The sequence below is a fragment of the Sceloporus occidentalis genome, unplaced genomic scaffold (assembly GCF_023333645.1).
Source record: "Sceloporus occidentalis isolate IW3139 unplaced genomic scaffold, rSceOcc1.0.p SCAF_7, whole genome shotgun sequence".
Lineage (NCBI taxonomy): Eukaryota > Metazoa > Chordata > Lepidosauria > Squamata > Phrynosomatidae > Sceloporus > Sceloporus occidentalis.
In genome coordinates, this window is record NW_028316987.1 from 3263277 (window position 1) to 3279511 (window position 16235).

General features: G+C 43.4%; 1 protein-coding gene across 5 annotated transcripts in view; it reads right to left on the reverse strand.

Moving 5' to 3' along the window:
• ITGA3 (integrin subunit alpha 3) overlaps positions 1-16235 on the reverse strand; it is a 79196-nt gene that overhangs the window by 34693 nt on the left and 28268 nt on the right. For 2 of the 5 annotated variants that reach the window (XM_089531672.1, XM_089531675.1), the window contains exons 2-4: positions 6537-6664; positions 3960-4042; positions 117-366 (exon numbers count right to left, since the gene is read on the reverse strand). In XM_089531672.1, coding sequence (XP_089387798.1) covers positions 117-366; positions 3960-4042; positions 6537-6664 — 461 coding nt within the window. Of the gene's footprint in view, positions 1-116; positions 474-3959; positions 4043-6536; positions 6665-16235 lie in introns of those variants that run through there. The other 3 variants (XM_089531671.1, XM_089531673.1, XM_089531676.1) reach the window with 2 other exon arrangements.

The window sequence follows — 16235 nt, forward strand, 5'->3', positions numbered from 1 at the left end:
TTTGCTTTGACAATCCCTTGCTCTTCATTTTAGTTCTAAGTTAACCAATAGGACCAATTGAGGCCCACAAACAATGAAAGACTAAAGCACAGTGGGGGACACTCAGTGCCACAAACCTTGCCAGTTGTAAGCACCAGGAGCTCCAAAATAAACACTGTAGGGGGTAAAGCCACCGCTGATTCCCATCTGGCACATGCCAGTCTTCTCTAAGTCTGTGTTCGCATTGCATATCTCATTATGGTACGTCTGCCACTCATCGTCTTCCTGAAGGCCCAGGTCATTGCCACGGATGTAACACTTCCCCACCATGCGTCGCTGATCTTCATTGCCAGCCCATAAGATCCTGGTATACCGGTGAGCACAGGCCTGGCAAAAACAACCCATCAACGCTTTAGTCTGTACTGAAACGGAAGGTAAATTTCTGATGTTTCTGGAAGAGATGGCTTCTTTCTTTGAAGCTCTTGTCCATGGTTCTTGAGATAATGGGGATGTAATGAGAAAAAAAATTCTTCACAAACTCAGCCCTGGCTCTGAAAATGGTTCTGAGTCTAAGGCTGCAGCTACACTGCAGAATTAATAAAGTTTGACACTGCTTTAACTGCCATGGTTCCATCCTACAGACTCCTGGGATTTGTAGCTTTGTGAGATATTTAGCCTTTTCTATCGGAGAGCTCTGGTGCCACAAAGAAGTACAAATTCCAGGATGCCACAGGATGGAGCTATAACAGTTCAAGCGGTTTCAAACTGTATTAATTCTGCAGTGTAGCAATAGGCTAAAGCATGGAAAGAGAACATGTGGCCCATCAGATGCTGTTGGATCACAGCTTCGATGATCCCTCACAGTTGAGAAAGCTGAGGAACATGTGGTTTAAAAATCTCTGGACAGTCCTCTTTCCCACAGCAAACTTAGAATGACTTGATATTGCATGAAGAACAGGCATTTGTAGTGTGTTGACTACATGTGTTAGTGGTGGATACAAGATCATAAAGCTTGAAAAAGAAATGCATCACTACCAGCAAGTATGAGGGCATGGATTGGAGAGCCATGACATTACTTTGTCTACAGTATTAACATGATGGGTCATGTGATTAATACACTGCAGACAATGGCCACATTTTCACATCACACTAAGCCAAAGTTTATGTTAGCCATGCTTCATTTGCTTCAGCAGATTATAGGGAGTATAAAACCTGCCTGCTGAAACAGATGAACCGGCTGCCAATCCTTTTATAGGCAGAACTCAAAGTGCTGGTTATGACCTTTAAATCCCTACATGGCTTGGGTCCAGACTATCTGAAAGACTGTATCTCCCTACATAAGTTAGCCCAAGCTTTAAGAGCTGCAGCAGGGGGCTTTCTCTAGGTCCTGACTCCATCATAGGCATGCTTGGTGAGGACATGGGAGAGAACCTTCTTGGTGGCTGCTTCCAAGTTGCAGAAATTCCTTCCAGTTGGCCTCCTCTCTGCTGTCTATCCACTGACAGGCAAAGACAATTTTTGTTTAGGCAAGCATTTTGTTTTTAACTTGTGGGAGCAAGTCATGTGCCAACAAGATATTTAAAGTGAGCACCTGATAAAGAAAAGGTTAAGGACCACTGCCTTACACCATTAAGGCTGCAGTCCTGTACACACCAGTCCAAGCATGGTGGGACTTGTCTCCAACTAGACATATAAGATTGTGCTATAAGAAACCAACTCCCTCTCCGTAAGTGTTGCAAGAAAGCAGTCACTCACGCCATCCAAATGGTCTTCCAAGGCTTGCTGCTAAGAGACTATTCAATTCCTAGTCCATCGCTGTCTTGCCCCCCATTCCCATAATCCTTCTAGGAGTTGTCAAGTATCATCCCAGGTGCTGAAACTTCAGGGTCAAAACCTGAGACCAAGTGATGGCCTCTGGGGACACCACAAGAGACAGCCCCATACTAATGTTGTAAGTCGTGACCCTTGGTGATGTCTTTAAGTATGATACAATAAACATCAACCACAACTGCAAGGAATATGGCATTCAAATTTTAAAAAAAATAAAGAAGCACCAACATGCACACATAAACATTCACAGACTTTACAAAGAACTGCTCTCACTCTCTCTGACTCACTCATTCTCTTTCAGATTTCTTCTCCTTGCTCTTGAGAACCAGAGAAGAGGGGCCAGGCCCTGACACTCAAGGCTGGCACTGACTGGGAACCCTAAACCCTCCTCCCTTTCTGTCTTTTCCCCAAGAATCTTTTCTTCCGTACATCTCTCCCATTTGCTATTTTGGTCCTCTGCCATATCAGCACCTTTCAGTTCTTCAAAAACATCTTCAGTGGAATTAGCTGAAATTCAAGAAATAGCTCTGGGCAGTAGAAGCTAGACGTCCAGGCGCCTTGGAGAACAAAATGCAAGTGCCAGTGGCACCAATACTCATGCCTGAAAGGGAGATGCCTTTCACTTCTCACTTAAGGTTGCCAGGTTTTAAACTGGAGATGGCTCTTGCACCTTTAAAGACTGTTTTAAGAGTTCATCATGAGAAGCAACACCTAGAATTGTAGAAATCTCAGAGCTGGAAAGGACCAGATGGGCCATCTACTCCAAGCCCCTGTCATGAAGAAAGACACAACTAAAGCACTCCTGAGAGATGCTCATCCAACATCTATTCAAAGACCTCATAAGATGGAGCATTCACCACTCTCTGAGGCAATCTATTCCCCTGTCAAACAGCTCCTACTGTAAAAACATTCTTCCTAATGTTTAAGAGGAATATCTTTTATTGTAATTTGAAATTCCTACTGATATTCCTTCTTCCACATAACCTTTAAAGATGCAGGAGCCATCTCCAGTTCTAGGCCTTGCAAACTTAGTGCCTATTACCAGTCTCACATACTTAATGAAAGCCTGTTACAGACTGCCAAAATAAAGCTGCTTTGGGTCTCTTTGGAGTTATGCTATTTAAATGATGCATGGGTCCTAAGAGTCCAGAGGTCGCGCCAAAGCCACACTCCATTCCTAAGCAGCTTTGGTGCAGCTTCTGGATTTTTAGGGTGCATGCATCATTTAAACAGCATACCTCCAAAGAGACCCGACGCAGCTTTATTTTGGCAGTCTGTAACAGGCCGAAATAACACTTAGCATTCCTCTGAACCAGGGGTAGGCAACCTGCGGCCCGCGGGCCGGATGCGGCCCGGCAAGGCCTTGGGACGCGCCCCAGCCCGGTCCTGCCGCCAATTGCCGCCGGAGCCTTTGGCCTCTCGCGTGAGGGCGTGGGGCCTTTGGCCTATCAAGAGGAGGCGGGCAAGGGGGGGGCAAGCGGCGGGCAAGGGGGGCAATTGTCTATAGAAGCCTCCGAAACATGCATTTATATTAACATTTTTTAAAAAATCAGCAAATTTTTTTGCATGTCCTCCATTTTTTGGGAAAAGTGTCCTCCATTTGAAATTTTTGTCCTACATTTGGCCCGGTTTATTTATTTATTATTTATTGGCTTTGGCCCCCCAGTTGTCTGAGGGACAGCAACCCGGCCCCCGGCTCAAAAAGGTTGCCTACCCCTGCTCTGAACATTCACAGAACACCTTTCAAGGCATCCTGAATTTGGAATACATCCGCTTAATTTCAGAGCCTTGAAATTTTAATGCTGGTGCTAATGTGTTGATGTTACATCATTAAAGAAAAACAAGCTCATTAACACTGCAATGGCAAAGGAAAGTATCCAGTTAATTTTTCAATTGATTCATTAAATGGTTAGATGAAAACCTCATCTGAGCCTATTAAAAAGGGCCAAATTGTAATTATTCCCAAATTGTATTTATTTTGAATAAGCAGTAAGCAATCCTACATTTTTACAAGGGACTGGAAGGAGACCAGACATTGGCAAGCCCAAGTACAACACCTACTTTTGCAGTAAGCCTCTGATCCAGCGGAGACTGAGCTTGTTCTTCCAAGAAGTTTAAAGTTCTCCCCTCCTCACAAATATCATACTCACCATCACTCTTCCAGAATCTGTTCTCTGACTTGCTACTGCCACCCCCAGCCACATATCGTCAATAATATTATTTCGGGGATCACCTAAAGGGAACATGGAAGGAGAAAGGTAGAGAAAAAGCCATTAAGAGAAGTGCCACTATCCTGCCATGTCCATCCTTTGGTTCTGTGCCCTTTCAAGTGTTGTTGGACTTTAGCTCCCATCAGCCCCAGCCAGCATGGCTAATGTGCAGAGATAATGGAAGACCTCACATGTGGAGGTTCACTGTCCTCCATCTCAACATTAGATTTCCCCACACATTCTCATGCAGAGAGGATACAGTTTTCATAGCTTCAGGCAGACAAATGAACTCCATCAGAGAAAGATGCAGGAAACATGGGATTTAGATTACTCTTGTTTGAAAGGAATAACAAAGCTCTAGATATTAGAGTAAAAGAGAAATATTTCTGACAGATGGTAGACTACATCTGGACACTGCACAAAAACCTAGTAAGTGATACGGGATTGTTGTTTATTATTTCATTTGTCTCCCCTCAAAAAAGTTCATTTTGCATTTGCTCTCCCAACAGCTCTGCAAGGTGTGAGATGCTTACTATGCATGGGAGAAAAGACAAAACCATAGGAGAAAAGAAAAAATAATTTGGGGCTGTTTAGACAACTGACACAGCACTAAAACATGGATTACTAATTGAATTTGATCAGTAGTAGATTTGGAATTGACAAGAGAAGGTACTTTTACAAACAATGCCAGGCATACACAATGTTTGACCACTGGCCATGCTGGCTGGGACTGCTGCTACACTGCAGACCTAATGCAGTTTGACACTGCTCCATCCAATGGAATCCTGGAATTTGTAGTTTGTTGTGGCACCAGAGCTCTCTGACAGAGAAGGCTAAATATCTCTCAAAATTGTAAATCCCAGAATTCCATAGCATTCATCCATGGCAATTAAAGTGGTGTCAAAGTGCATTAGTTCTGTAGCATGAAGGAACTTTTGAGAGCAGAAACCCTAAATATCTGGTGTTTGCAATTAAGAATTGTATATACATTTAACCTTTAATATAACCCTCACCTTATGTGATTTTTTAAACACTTTCTCTCACTTCATAGCTCACATTTCCCCCCTCTTCAGTCACGTTAACTGAGGATGCCATTCTACACATCCAATGAAATGTGTAAGTTTCTCACACTTTCTTCTAAATATTAGAGGATGTGGAAGAGAAACTGTTCTTAACAGAAAACCATTGGATCTCTCCATCCTTTGTGATCATATTCCTCTTCCAGGCAACAGTGCACCTTGGCAGAGATTTATACAGTTTTCATCAGAGCTTAGAAAAGTTACTTTTTTAGATGACAACACCCAAAATCCCAGAGACTAGCATAGTCAGTAATCATGTTGGCTGTGGGTTTCTGAGGGTTGTGTTCCAAAACCCTAACTTTTCTAAGCTCTTTTCACAAAAAAGACACCTGTTCTTGGGACCAGGGATATAAATGTTTGTCCTTCTTTCTGATAGTGGTCAAAGAAAAGAATGTGTCTATTAATTTCTTGGAAATGCAAGAAAACAAGATTTTGTTTTTTAAAATTGTCTTGATGAGAAACTGTGCAGTTTTATCAGTTTCATCAGTGTAAAACAGTGGTGAAAAGTACATAATAAATCCTGGGCAAATACACAAACAGACAAAAGAAGGTACTTCTGCAAACAATTGAGGATACCATTCCAAACATCTGATGAAGTGTTTCTCACACTTTGGACTTCCAGATGTTCAAGGCTTCAGGTAACTGAATGCCTGATCATTGTACATGCTAGCTTGGACTTCTGGCACCTGAAGCCCTGTCTGGAGGACCAATGTTTGAGAACCACTCTCATAGTCCTCATAAGCTTATGCCATACATTCCACCCCGCACACTCAGGTCCTCTGGGACAAATTTACTACAGACTAAGAAGACCAGACTTGCTGTGGTTACCCAAAGAACCTTCTCATTGGCCACTCCTAAACTTTGGAATGACCTACCGGAAGAGATGCATCACATAACATCTTTTGAGGCCTTTAAAAAAGTCATCAAGGTGGATCTCTTCCGGCGGGCATTCCCAGACTAATACATGGGCCCTCTCCACTGTCCCACAACTATGCCTTCTTGACTCTCCCTTAAATGTAATGGGGATTAAATTTTATTGTATTTTTTATTGTGATTTTAATAATTGATTTTTATGCTGTTTTATTTTAAATTGTGGGTTAGGGATTGTGTTATTATTTTATTATGTTTGATATTGATTGTAACCTGCCCCAATCCTCTAGGGCGAGGCAGACTATAAATAATAATAATAATAATAATAATAATAATAATAATTAAGATGCTTTTTTAAAAAAACAGCAAGACAATTTGTGAAAAATTACAATTTTTACTGTAATAGATTAACACAGCTAGCCCTCTGGAAAATGTCTTGGTCTGTGTAATCTAACAGATTAATCTGTTAGATTATAATCTTTATTCTGCACCTGTGCAGATTGCAGCACGCTGAAGCAAAAATTGCAGCATGCTCAAGGTAAGTTCTCCTTTGCACACATTCACGTACTTGACACTTTAATGTCCACTTGTCTGCAGTCATTAGTGGATGCAGTCAGAGGGCAAGCATACATGGCACCCATCCGTGTGCTGTTACCCCTCGCTGATGCCACATCACGGGGAGCTCCACTTAACAGTCTGAAGAGAAGAAGAAAAAAACATGTTGTGTTAGAGGTAGGGCCCCCAGAACTGTCTTTAAGATGGGGTTTGGGGCTCCAGACTGGCAGGCAGGCGATTAAAATTTTGCATAGTTGTATGTATGTTTTTACAAAACAATAAAAAGATGATGATGATAATAATAATAATAATAGTAGTAATAAAAATAATAAATCATGCACTTAATAATATGATTACCATAAAGATATAATACCTAATAATAAATGAAAAAATATATAATTGTTTAAAGTATAGAACTAATACACCAAGGGGGCGAGGAAAATACTCAAGACCCTATTTTGTTGTTGATGTGTGCCTTCAAGTCATTTCTAACTTACGGTGACCCTAAGGCAAACCCATTATGGGGTTTTCTAGGGCTAAAAATGTGTAACTCACCCAAGGTTACCTAGCTGGTTTCATGGCTGAGTAGGGAATGGCCAGACCTTGATCTCTAGAGTCATAGTCCAATGCTTAAACCACTATACCATACTGACTCTCTGCATGTACTCTACAACTGGGGCTAGTTCCCATCAGAGATGGGAAACAATATTTTTGGTTTTGTAACTGTGGCACTCACTTTCAAGAAGGTGAGACTTTCCTTGATGAGATTTCTCACAGATCAGAATTCAGTCAAAATTCAGCAAGGATGCCTGTTTTTAGAAGGTATTATTTACATCTACACTTGGGAAGAGCCATCTTACAATGGAAAAGCTGTAAACCTGTTTCTGCAGGATGATAATCATCCGTGGGCCTTTCATATAACTTAATTATAATACTATGATTCCACTTTGACTGCCATGGCAACCTCCTATGGAATCATGGGGTTTGTAGTTTGATGAGGCACCTGAGCTCTCTGGCTGAAAATTCCAAATGTCTCTCCGTAAACTGCAAATTCCAGGATTTCATAGGATGCAGCCATGACAACTGAAGTGGAATCATAGAACTGTAAATGTGTATTGCAAAAGGTTGCCTGGAACTAGTTTTCAGTGATAGCCAATCTTCACTTTGCAACCTATGTTGAAAAAGAATAGAATCCTTTTTAGCACATGTGGAGTGCCTTCCTGTTACCCCCAAGTAAGCCATTACCCCCGAGTAAGCCCTACTAGTAGTCTAGTATTCATTGCTGGGGTGAGAAGTTCTGAGGACCAAGGACCACATTAGACATCAGGCCTCCTCACAGCCCACCCCCACTACTACTGCTGAATCTACTACTGATGGTGAAAATCACTTTAAAAAAGAGAAGAGCACAATTGTCTTTAAAAGACAGGTATAAGCCTCCCCCCCCCCCCCCGGTGTAGGGTTGATAGATCCCAGTCCATCATATCTGGGCATCTAATTTGCATATTAAGCAAATCATTATAATTATGCATATTATTAACTTGCATTCTGATTATGCAAATTCAACACATCAGTCACTGCATTTCTTCTACCATTATGATTCAGTCTCAGTACTAGACCAAGCTAAGAATTCTCTTCTTTGTTTTCCCCCCTAGAAGAGCCTTCGAAGCAGCCCCAGAGAATAAAGGGACACCTGTGCAGTAGCAAGCACAGCATGCAGGGTAGAATGAGACTAGCACCAGTGCTGGTCTTCTTGCACTGCTTCATCGCCACTGTCACATTTAACCTACCCATTGGCTGAGAAATCAGGGATTACAAAACAAAACAATGTCCTCCAACAACATCATATTGCTGCTGCAGTGGTAAACTGAAGGGCAGAATGAAAGAACTGTGGCAGTCTGGAAAAAAAAGAGTGGGGGGTTATATGCAACCCCTATATTACCGTCCTAGCACATACATTTTATATAAAAGGTCCTCTAGCTCAGAAAGCAGGATTTCCAAGCAAGTTTTGCACCTCTTTCTTTTACAAATAAAATCCTGTTTAGCACCAAGGATTCACTCTCTTAGCTGCTGCTATCTGAAGCAGTCCATTTTGGTCTGCTCTTCCTCTCTGCATTTGTTTTAAAAACGTTGTGAATCGTTCCTAGCCTTTGTAGTTGGCACAAAATATCCCCCCCCCCCAACACACACAAAAAACAAAATCCTGACACATAATTAATAACACATCAGCTGTAACAAACAGTTCATGCCATTGAAAGCCTCCCTTCAATGTGCTAGGACCTCTGGAAACAGCACCAGGGATAGCTCATGGATCTACCATTGATTCTCCTCTTGATTTTAGATCTGCTGGTCTTCTTCCCCTACCTTTGTGGATAGCAAGTTAGTTTAGGGGTTGCAAAACAAGCTGTGTGGCAAGTACCACTTTCCTCCAATGAAGCAGACTGTCCCACACAGATTTAAGAGGAATAGCTAGGGAACTGCTACTGCTGTTCTTCATCAACTGCTGCATGGTACACTTGCCTCCCTCTGCTTAAAGGCCCTGAAACTAGTCCATCAAATGTTTACTTCTTCTATGTGGTTGCTTCCATTTTAGCAAAATACTGCTTCAGCCATGACACAGTAGCAGCTGGGATGTGTGTTCTATTGCATTTGAAAAACACAGCTGTATTTTTTCAGCATTGTGGTTATAGACAGAAACAATCCGACGTGTGCCAAGAGAACATTTCATACTGACAGGTAGCATAGTGGAAGAAAATATGAAGAGCAAAAGTCATGAAAGCATGTGTGTTGTGTGTGTGTGTGTGTGACTGTACACAAATGAGAGAAAAAGATGTATCCAGCTGAGATGATGGTAGACAAACGGGCAGAAAGTCAAATCATTAAGAACATCAGCAGCTTTGAGAACAAAAACAAAGGGCTTCCAAGAAATTCTAAACAGTTACAAAAATCATAATACAAATAACAATTGCAATTCTCTGAATTTTTATGCAACCAAAAAAACCCAGGGAGTGGAGGCTGAAGTTTACATAAGTACAAGAAATCTTTAGGAAAAAAGTAAGCACACGCACGCACACCATGCACACATACATACAAATGTGGATCAAGTATGTTTAGGGACACAGAATGTCTCCTGACAGTGGGGGTGGAATAGAAAGCCAGGGGAGAGCAGGAATGTAATGGAGTTTCTGGAATCTGGGGCTCTTTCACTGCATACAGTTATAGCACTATGATTCCAGTTTAACAGATGTTCCATCCTATGGAATTTTGGGACTTAACAGTTTGGTCAGGCACTTAAATCTCTTTGGCTGAGAATTCTATAGGTCCCTCCCTAAACTGCAAATCCCAGGATTCCTTGGGATGCAACCAGAGTAGGTAAACTGGAATCATAGTGCAATAATTGTGTAGTGTGGAAAAGGTCCCAGGATGGATCTCATTTATCACTGGTCTCATTTGAAATGTAACCATTTCTCCTATCTCATAAGACTCTACTGGCTCCTTATTGCCTTCATTCCATAACTATGGATGAGTAAAGTCACGTAGAATTTGAATATTGCCAGTAAAAAAGACAGGACTGAATGTTCTTCTGTTGAATGTCCAGCATTTTAAACCTCTTTTTAAAACAAACTTTCAAGTTGGCTTGCTATCAAAATAAATGCAAACTTTTCCAGTAATTGTGGGGCAAATGAGAGATGTTGAACATTAATTGTCAGACTTATCATCTCTTTTTTTGGGGTGGGGGGTGGGGGGTAAGTCAGCTACCAGTAAGTGAGGAGATAAGAAAACTGAAGGTAACATTAGTAATGAGCAATATGCATTAAGGTTTTAAAAGTAACAGAGAATGCTATCATGCTATGTTAGCATTTCAAGCTATGGCATTACCCTTGCAAGCTTTGCCAAAAGACCTTGGCATGAAGATGCTGACTCAGTGACTCATGGATGACTCTACACCAATCTTGCATTCCACCTCTTGGATAGAAGGCACCTGAGTCATGGGAGGATGACTTGTGGCTTCCCACAGGTATGCTGCATTCACTCAATATCATTTCCAGCAATGGACATGGAAAGGAAGAGTGAGTAGGCACTTCTCACCTGTTCTGACTTAACAGTGGCCTATGGGTGAATAACTGTCAACCATGTCTAAACAATAACTTCCTTTCTTATCAGTTCTTACTAATATGGACTGTGACATCCTGCCCAACTGTGCATCTATGCCCATGGGAGGTATGACTCATTCCAGGGCTGACCCTACTCTTAAGCAGAGTAAGTAGGTAGCAGTATGCAAAGGGATCTAGTAGATCCTTTGAGACTAACTGGAATAAAGACACTGGTTAGTTAGGGCTTGTCTAGATATTCAAAATAATCTAGGTAAAATGTTGGTAGACATGTTCACCTGCAAATCAAATAAACCAGACTTACTTTTGGATGGGACTGCCAAAAAATGCATAAAACCTGATCTCTAGAGTCATAGTCCAACACCTCAAAACCAGCCAAAATATGCCCAGATTGCAGCGTCCTGATTCCCCCAGTTCCCCAAAGTTTTCCAAATCTTCACAAAACAGAAGAGAAATCTTGACTGAAAATCAATTTAAACAGTATCTGGAAGTGATGCTATTTCTCTTTGGACATGCCAAAACACCCAAATGTGGCCCACCAGGTAGGTGCAGGTACAGTTGCCCATCCCTGGCATAAATGGTCAACCTCACTCTAAAGTAGACATAGGGAACCTGTGTTTCTCCAGCTGTTTAAGAATCTCATCACTCAATGACCAGCTAGCTGAGGCTGACAGAAATCAGAGTCCAACAACATACAACATATAGCCGGAAGAAAGAGGCTCCTCCCTCCCTGTCATCTTTCGGCCTCTGAGGGGGAGAGTAGGCTGGCCCAGTTCCATCAGGGGCTGGCCTGAAGAAAGAGGCTCCTCCCTCCCTAACTGTCATCTTTCGGCCTCTGAGGGGGAGAGTAGGCTGGCCCAGTTCCATCAGGGGCTAGCCTGAAGAAAGAGGCTCCTCCCTCCCTAACTGTCATCTTTCGGCCTCTGAGGGGGAGAGTAGGCTGGCCCAGTTCCATCAGGGGCTAGCCTGAAGAAAGAGGCTCCTCCCTCCCTAACTGTCATCTTTCGGCCTCTGAGGGGGAGAGTAGGCTGGCCCAGTTCCATCAGGGGCTGGCCTGAAGAAAGAGGCTCCTCCCTCCCTAACTGTCATCTTTCGGCCTCTGAGGGAGAGAGAAGGCTGGCCCAGTTCCATCAGGGGCTGGCCTGAAGAAAGAGGCTCCTCCCTCCCTAACTGTCATCTTTCGGCCTCTGAGGGAGAGAGAAGGCTGGCCCAGTTCCATCAGGGGCTGGCCTGAAGAAAGAGGCTCCTCCCTCCCTAACTGTCATCTTTTGGCCTCTGAGGGAGAGAGTAGGCTGGCCCAGTTCCATCAGGGGCTAGCCTGAAGACAGAGGCTCCTCCCTCCCCAACTGTCATCGTTCGGCCTCTGAGGGAGAGAGTAGGCTGGCCCAGTTCCATCAGGGGCTGGCGTGAAGAAAGAGGCTCCTCCCTCCCTAACTGTCATCTTTCAGCCTCTGAGGGAGAGAGAAGGCTGGCCCAGTTCCATCAGGGGCTGGCCTGAAGAAAGAGGCTCCTCCCTCCCTAACTGTCATCTTTCGGCCTCTGAGGGAGAGAGTAGGCTGGCCCAGTTCCATCAGGGGCTAGCCTGAAGACAGAGGCTCCTCCCTCCCTAACTGTCATCTTTCGGCCTGTGAGGGAGAGAGTAGGCTGGCCTGAAGACAGAGGCTCCTCCCTCCCTAACTGTCATCTTTCGGCCTCTGAGGGAGGGAGTAGGCTGGCCCAGTACCATCAGGGGCTGGCCTGAAGACAGAGGCTCCTCCCTCCCCAACTGTCATCGTTCGGCCTCTGAGGGAGAGAGAAGGCTGGCCCAGTACCATCAGGGGCTGGCCTGAAGACAGAGGCTCCTCCCTCCCCAACTGTCATCGTTCGGCCTCTGAGGGAGAGAGAAGGCTGGCCCAGTACCATCAGGGGCTAGCCTGAAGAAAGAGGCTCCTCCCTCCCTAACTGTCATCTTTCGGCCTCAGAGGGAGAGAGTAGGCTGGCCCAGTTCCATCAGGGGCTAGCCTGAAGAAAGAGGCTCCTCCCTCCCTAACTGTCATCTTTCGGCCTCTGAGGGAGAGAGAAGGCTGGCCCAGTTCCATCAGGGGCTGGCCTGAAGAAAGAGGCTCCTCCCCCCTAACTGTCATCTTTCGGCCTCTGAGGGAGAGAGAAGGCTGGCCCAGTTCCATCAGGGGCTAGCCTGAAGAAGAAGAGCCCTCCCTCTGGTCCATCTGCCTTGGTCCAGGCCTCAGAGGGAGAGAAGAATGCTGGACCTGATTCCCTCCCTCCCTCCCTCCCTCCCTCACCATTCCCTTCTCCTTTTGTGTTGTGTCTTTTAGATTGTAAGCCTGTGGGCAGGGAACTGTCTGTTATCCCCTCTATTGTAAACTGCTCGGATTCCCAGTGATTGGGCGGTATATAAATAAAACCTATTATTATTATTATTACAATACATATATTTTTTTAAAAAAAATCTGAAAGATTACTCCTTCTCTGAGGACCAATTATTTCTTTCTGTAAAATAAGGAAATAATTGTAGCTGATGTGCACAAACATGGTATCACTCCCTAGCATATTGGGGGAACTAACTGCCGCTCTTCTACATAAGATAGCTTTAGAAGCACCGGTCTGTTAGTCACCCCTTTGTGCCATGAATTATGACTGTCTCTTATTGCTGTTTTGAAAACCTAACAACACTAAGTACAGAAGGAAAGAAAAGATACAGGACAATCTAAACTTTCCAACGCAGCTCATTCCAGTATACATATTACAACTTGCTTTCTCTCCCCTCCTCTTCCCATTCTTTTTCTTTTTGAGTTGTGTCTTTCTATCTAGACTGAAGCCTGTGAGCCAGAACTGCATTTTACTGCTTGTATGTAGTCCAGGTGACTTTTCAGTTGAAGGCTGGAACACAAATACAATAATATAAATAACATCATATACAATATGATAATGCTACGGTACTTTATATCATGTCTCAACTTGTCTACATGAGCTTTCCCCAACCTAATGCCTTCCAGACTGGGCAGACTGCAACACCCATCATCCACAGTTGAGAAGGCAAACCTGTAAAAGGGAACAGACTGTTAGCAACATCCTAGGGTTCCCAGGCAGAGAGTGAACCCGAGGCCTGCCTCGTGCAAAGCATCTGCTCTGTCCCTGAACTGGAACCTCAAGCGGTCTGTGAAAGTACTTGGGCTCGTGGCTGACAACAAACACAGACTGAACTACAAACGGTTCTCCTTCAATTGTGGTTGTCAGGAGCACTGGGAAGTGACAGACGGGAAGTGCCCTTTGTCACATTATAGCCGCTCCCTTCCTCCACAAAGCTGGGGTGAGGCATGAGTGTCATTCATTTCAACCTTGTAAGAGCCCTGCGGTTGAGGCAGAGAGAGAGCAAGAGAGACACAGCTTCCCACTGTTGCTGTCTGTAGTACTTTCTGCATCTGGTTTCCTTCTGATAAAAATAGCAATAACAAGTACATTTCTATACTTCTTATTAGTGAACTAGCACTCCCTAAGCGGTTTACAATGTATAAGCCAACTGCTCCCAACAAGCTGGGTACTCATTTTACTAAGCTACGAAAGGATGGAAGGCTGAGTCGACCTTTGAGCCCTCCCCTAGGATCAAATTTACAACGCTGTGTCTGCAGTACCAGCATTTAACCACTGTGCCACCAGGGCTCCTCTGATAGACTGTTATAAGTCTACCTGGAACCATGTGTATGCATACTACATTGTTGTTGTTGTTGACTGCCCCCTAGTTGCCTCCAACTCATGGTGACCCTGTGTATGAGAGATCTCTAAGGCTCCCTGTCCTCCACTGTTCTGCTTTGTTTGTTGTGTGTCTTCAAGTTGTTCCTGACTTATGGCAACCCTAAGGCGAACCTATCATGGGGTTTTCTTAGCAAGTTTCTTCAGAGGGGGTTTGTCATTGTCATCCTCTGAAGCTAAGAGAGTATGATGTGCCCAAAGGCATCCAGTGGGTTTCCATAGGTAAACTGGGATTCAAACCCTGGTCTCCAGAGTCATAGTCCAAGGCAGTGGCTCCAGTGGTCATTTCTCAGATCCTCAGTTTGTCTCCATCCTCCCATACACAATGCAAATAGTGAATGAACGAGACATGAAGCTGGAGAGAGATGAACAAGCAGGAGTGCTGCAACTGCTGTCTTGAAGGCAAAAGCAGGTGGCTGGCAGCAAAAAGATGTGAGGCTGGAAAGAGACTGGGGATCTGTGAAATGGTGGGAATCCAAGAGTAGTGCTTGATGTGAATCCACACCTTCCACCATTTTACAAATCCTCACATCTCTCTCCAGCTTTATGTGTCATACACAACACAAGTAGCAAATGAAAAAGATGCAAGACTGGAGAGTGACACAAGCATGTTCACAAGGATAATGAAATGGTAAGCCAGACATGCCAACAACAGAAGATATTCCAGAAGTATTCAAAATACAGAACACTTCTGGTCCCAAGTATTTTGGATAAAGGATACTCAATACACACACACACACACACACACACACCACAATATTCATATAAAAGCAGACTGGGATAACCAAAAAGTGACAAAGAGAAAACTACAAGGAGGTCACTTGACAAACATGGAACTGCTGCAGAAGAGGCCCTATTCGGAGAAAAATGACATTTTGGACTACAGCTCCTAGCAGCCAACATGTGTCCAACTCTAGGTTCTAAGAGTTATTATCCAAAGGATAATTTCTTTAACTTTTGGCTCTTCGTCTTTCTTATTTATTTATCCATTCATTCATTCATTCATTTACTGTATATCCTAGCTTTCTCTCAACATGGGATTCAAGGCCATTTTCAACAAGATTAAAACAAGATACAACTCAAAACCTCCTATAAAGGTTTTTTAAAATTATTATATTACCTGTCATGCTAAAACATCAGTAAGTGGGAATGTTACAGTGCACCAAAAAATGGGAAAGGCCTTCTCTACTGAGGCACCCAGTTTATGGATCACCTTCCCTGTAGAGGACCAATTGGTGCCAACATTACTTGCCAAGCCTTTATTAAAGCCTTTGGGGCCTAATATTACTGCTTTATATAAAGAGTCCATGTACATAGCTTTTAACTGTTAATTGTTAAAACTGTGATTCATTAAATATGCTTTTATCCTGTTCAAACTATTTCTCATGTAGAATGGTTTTAAACTATTTTTTTAAAATGTACACCATTTTGAGATCTGGGGTAGAAATACAGTGAGCCCTTGGTATCCACTGGGGGTTGGTTCCAGGAGCCCCTCCCCCCCCCAAATTAATGCATGCTCAAATCCCATTAAATACAATGGCAAAATAAAATGGTGTTCCTTATCTAAAATGGCAAAATCAAAGTCAGCTTTTCAGAATTTATATATAGTTTTTGCATATATTCAAGCGGTGGATGCTTGAATCCATGGATATGGAGGGCCAACTGTATTTTACTAAATGAATAAATGAAAACGTGTAAGGGAGGACACTGCACCCTCTGCAGGGACCTTTCCAATTGGGAGATGGCCTTATAGGCTGGCAAGATGACCCACACACACATACACAAAACCCTTGGCATTGGAGGGATGAACTGGAATGCCCTTTCTGATTCTGCCCTTCCAAGTGCCTTTCATA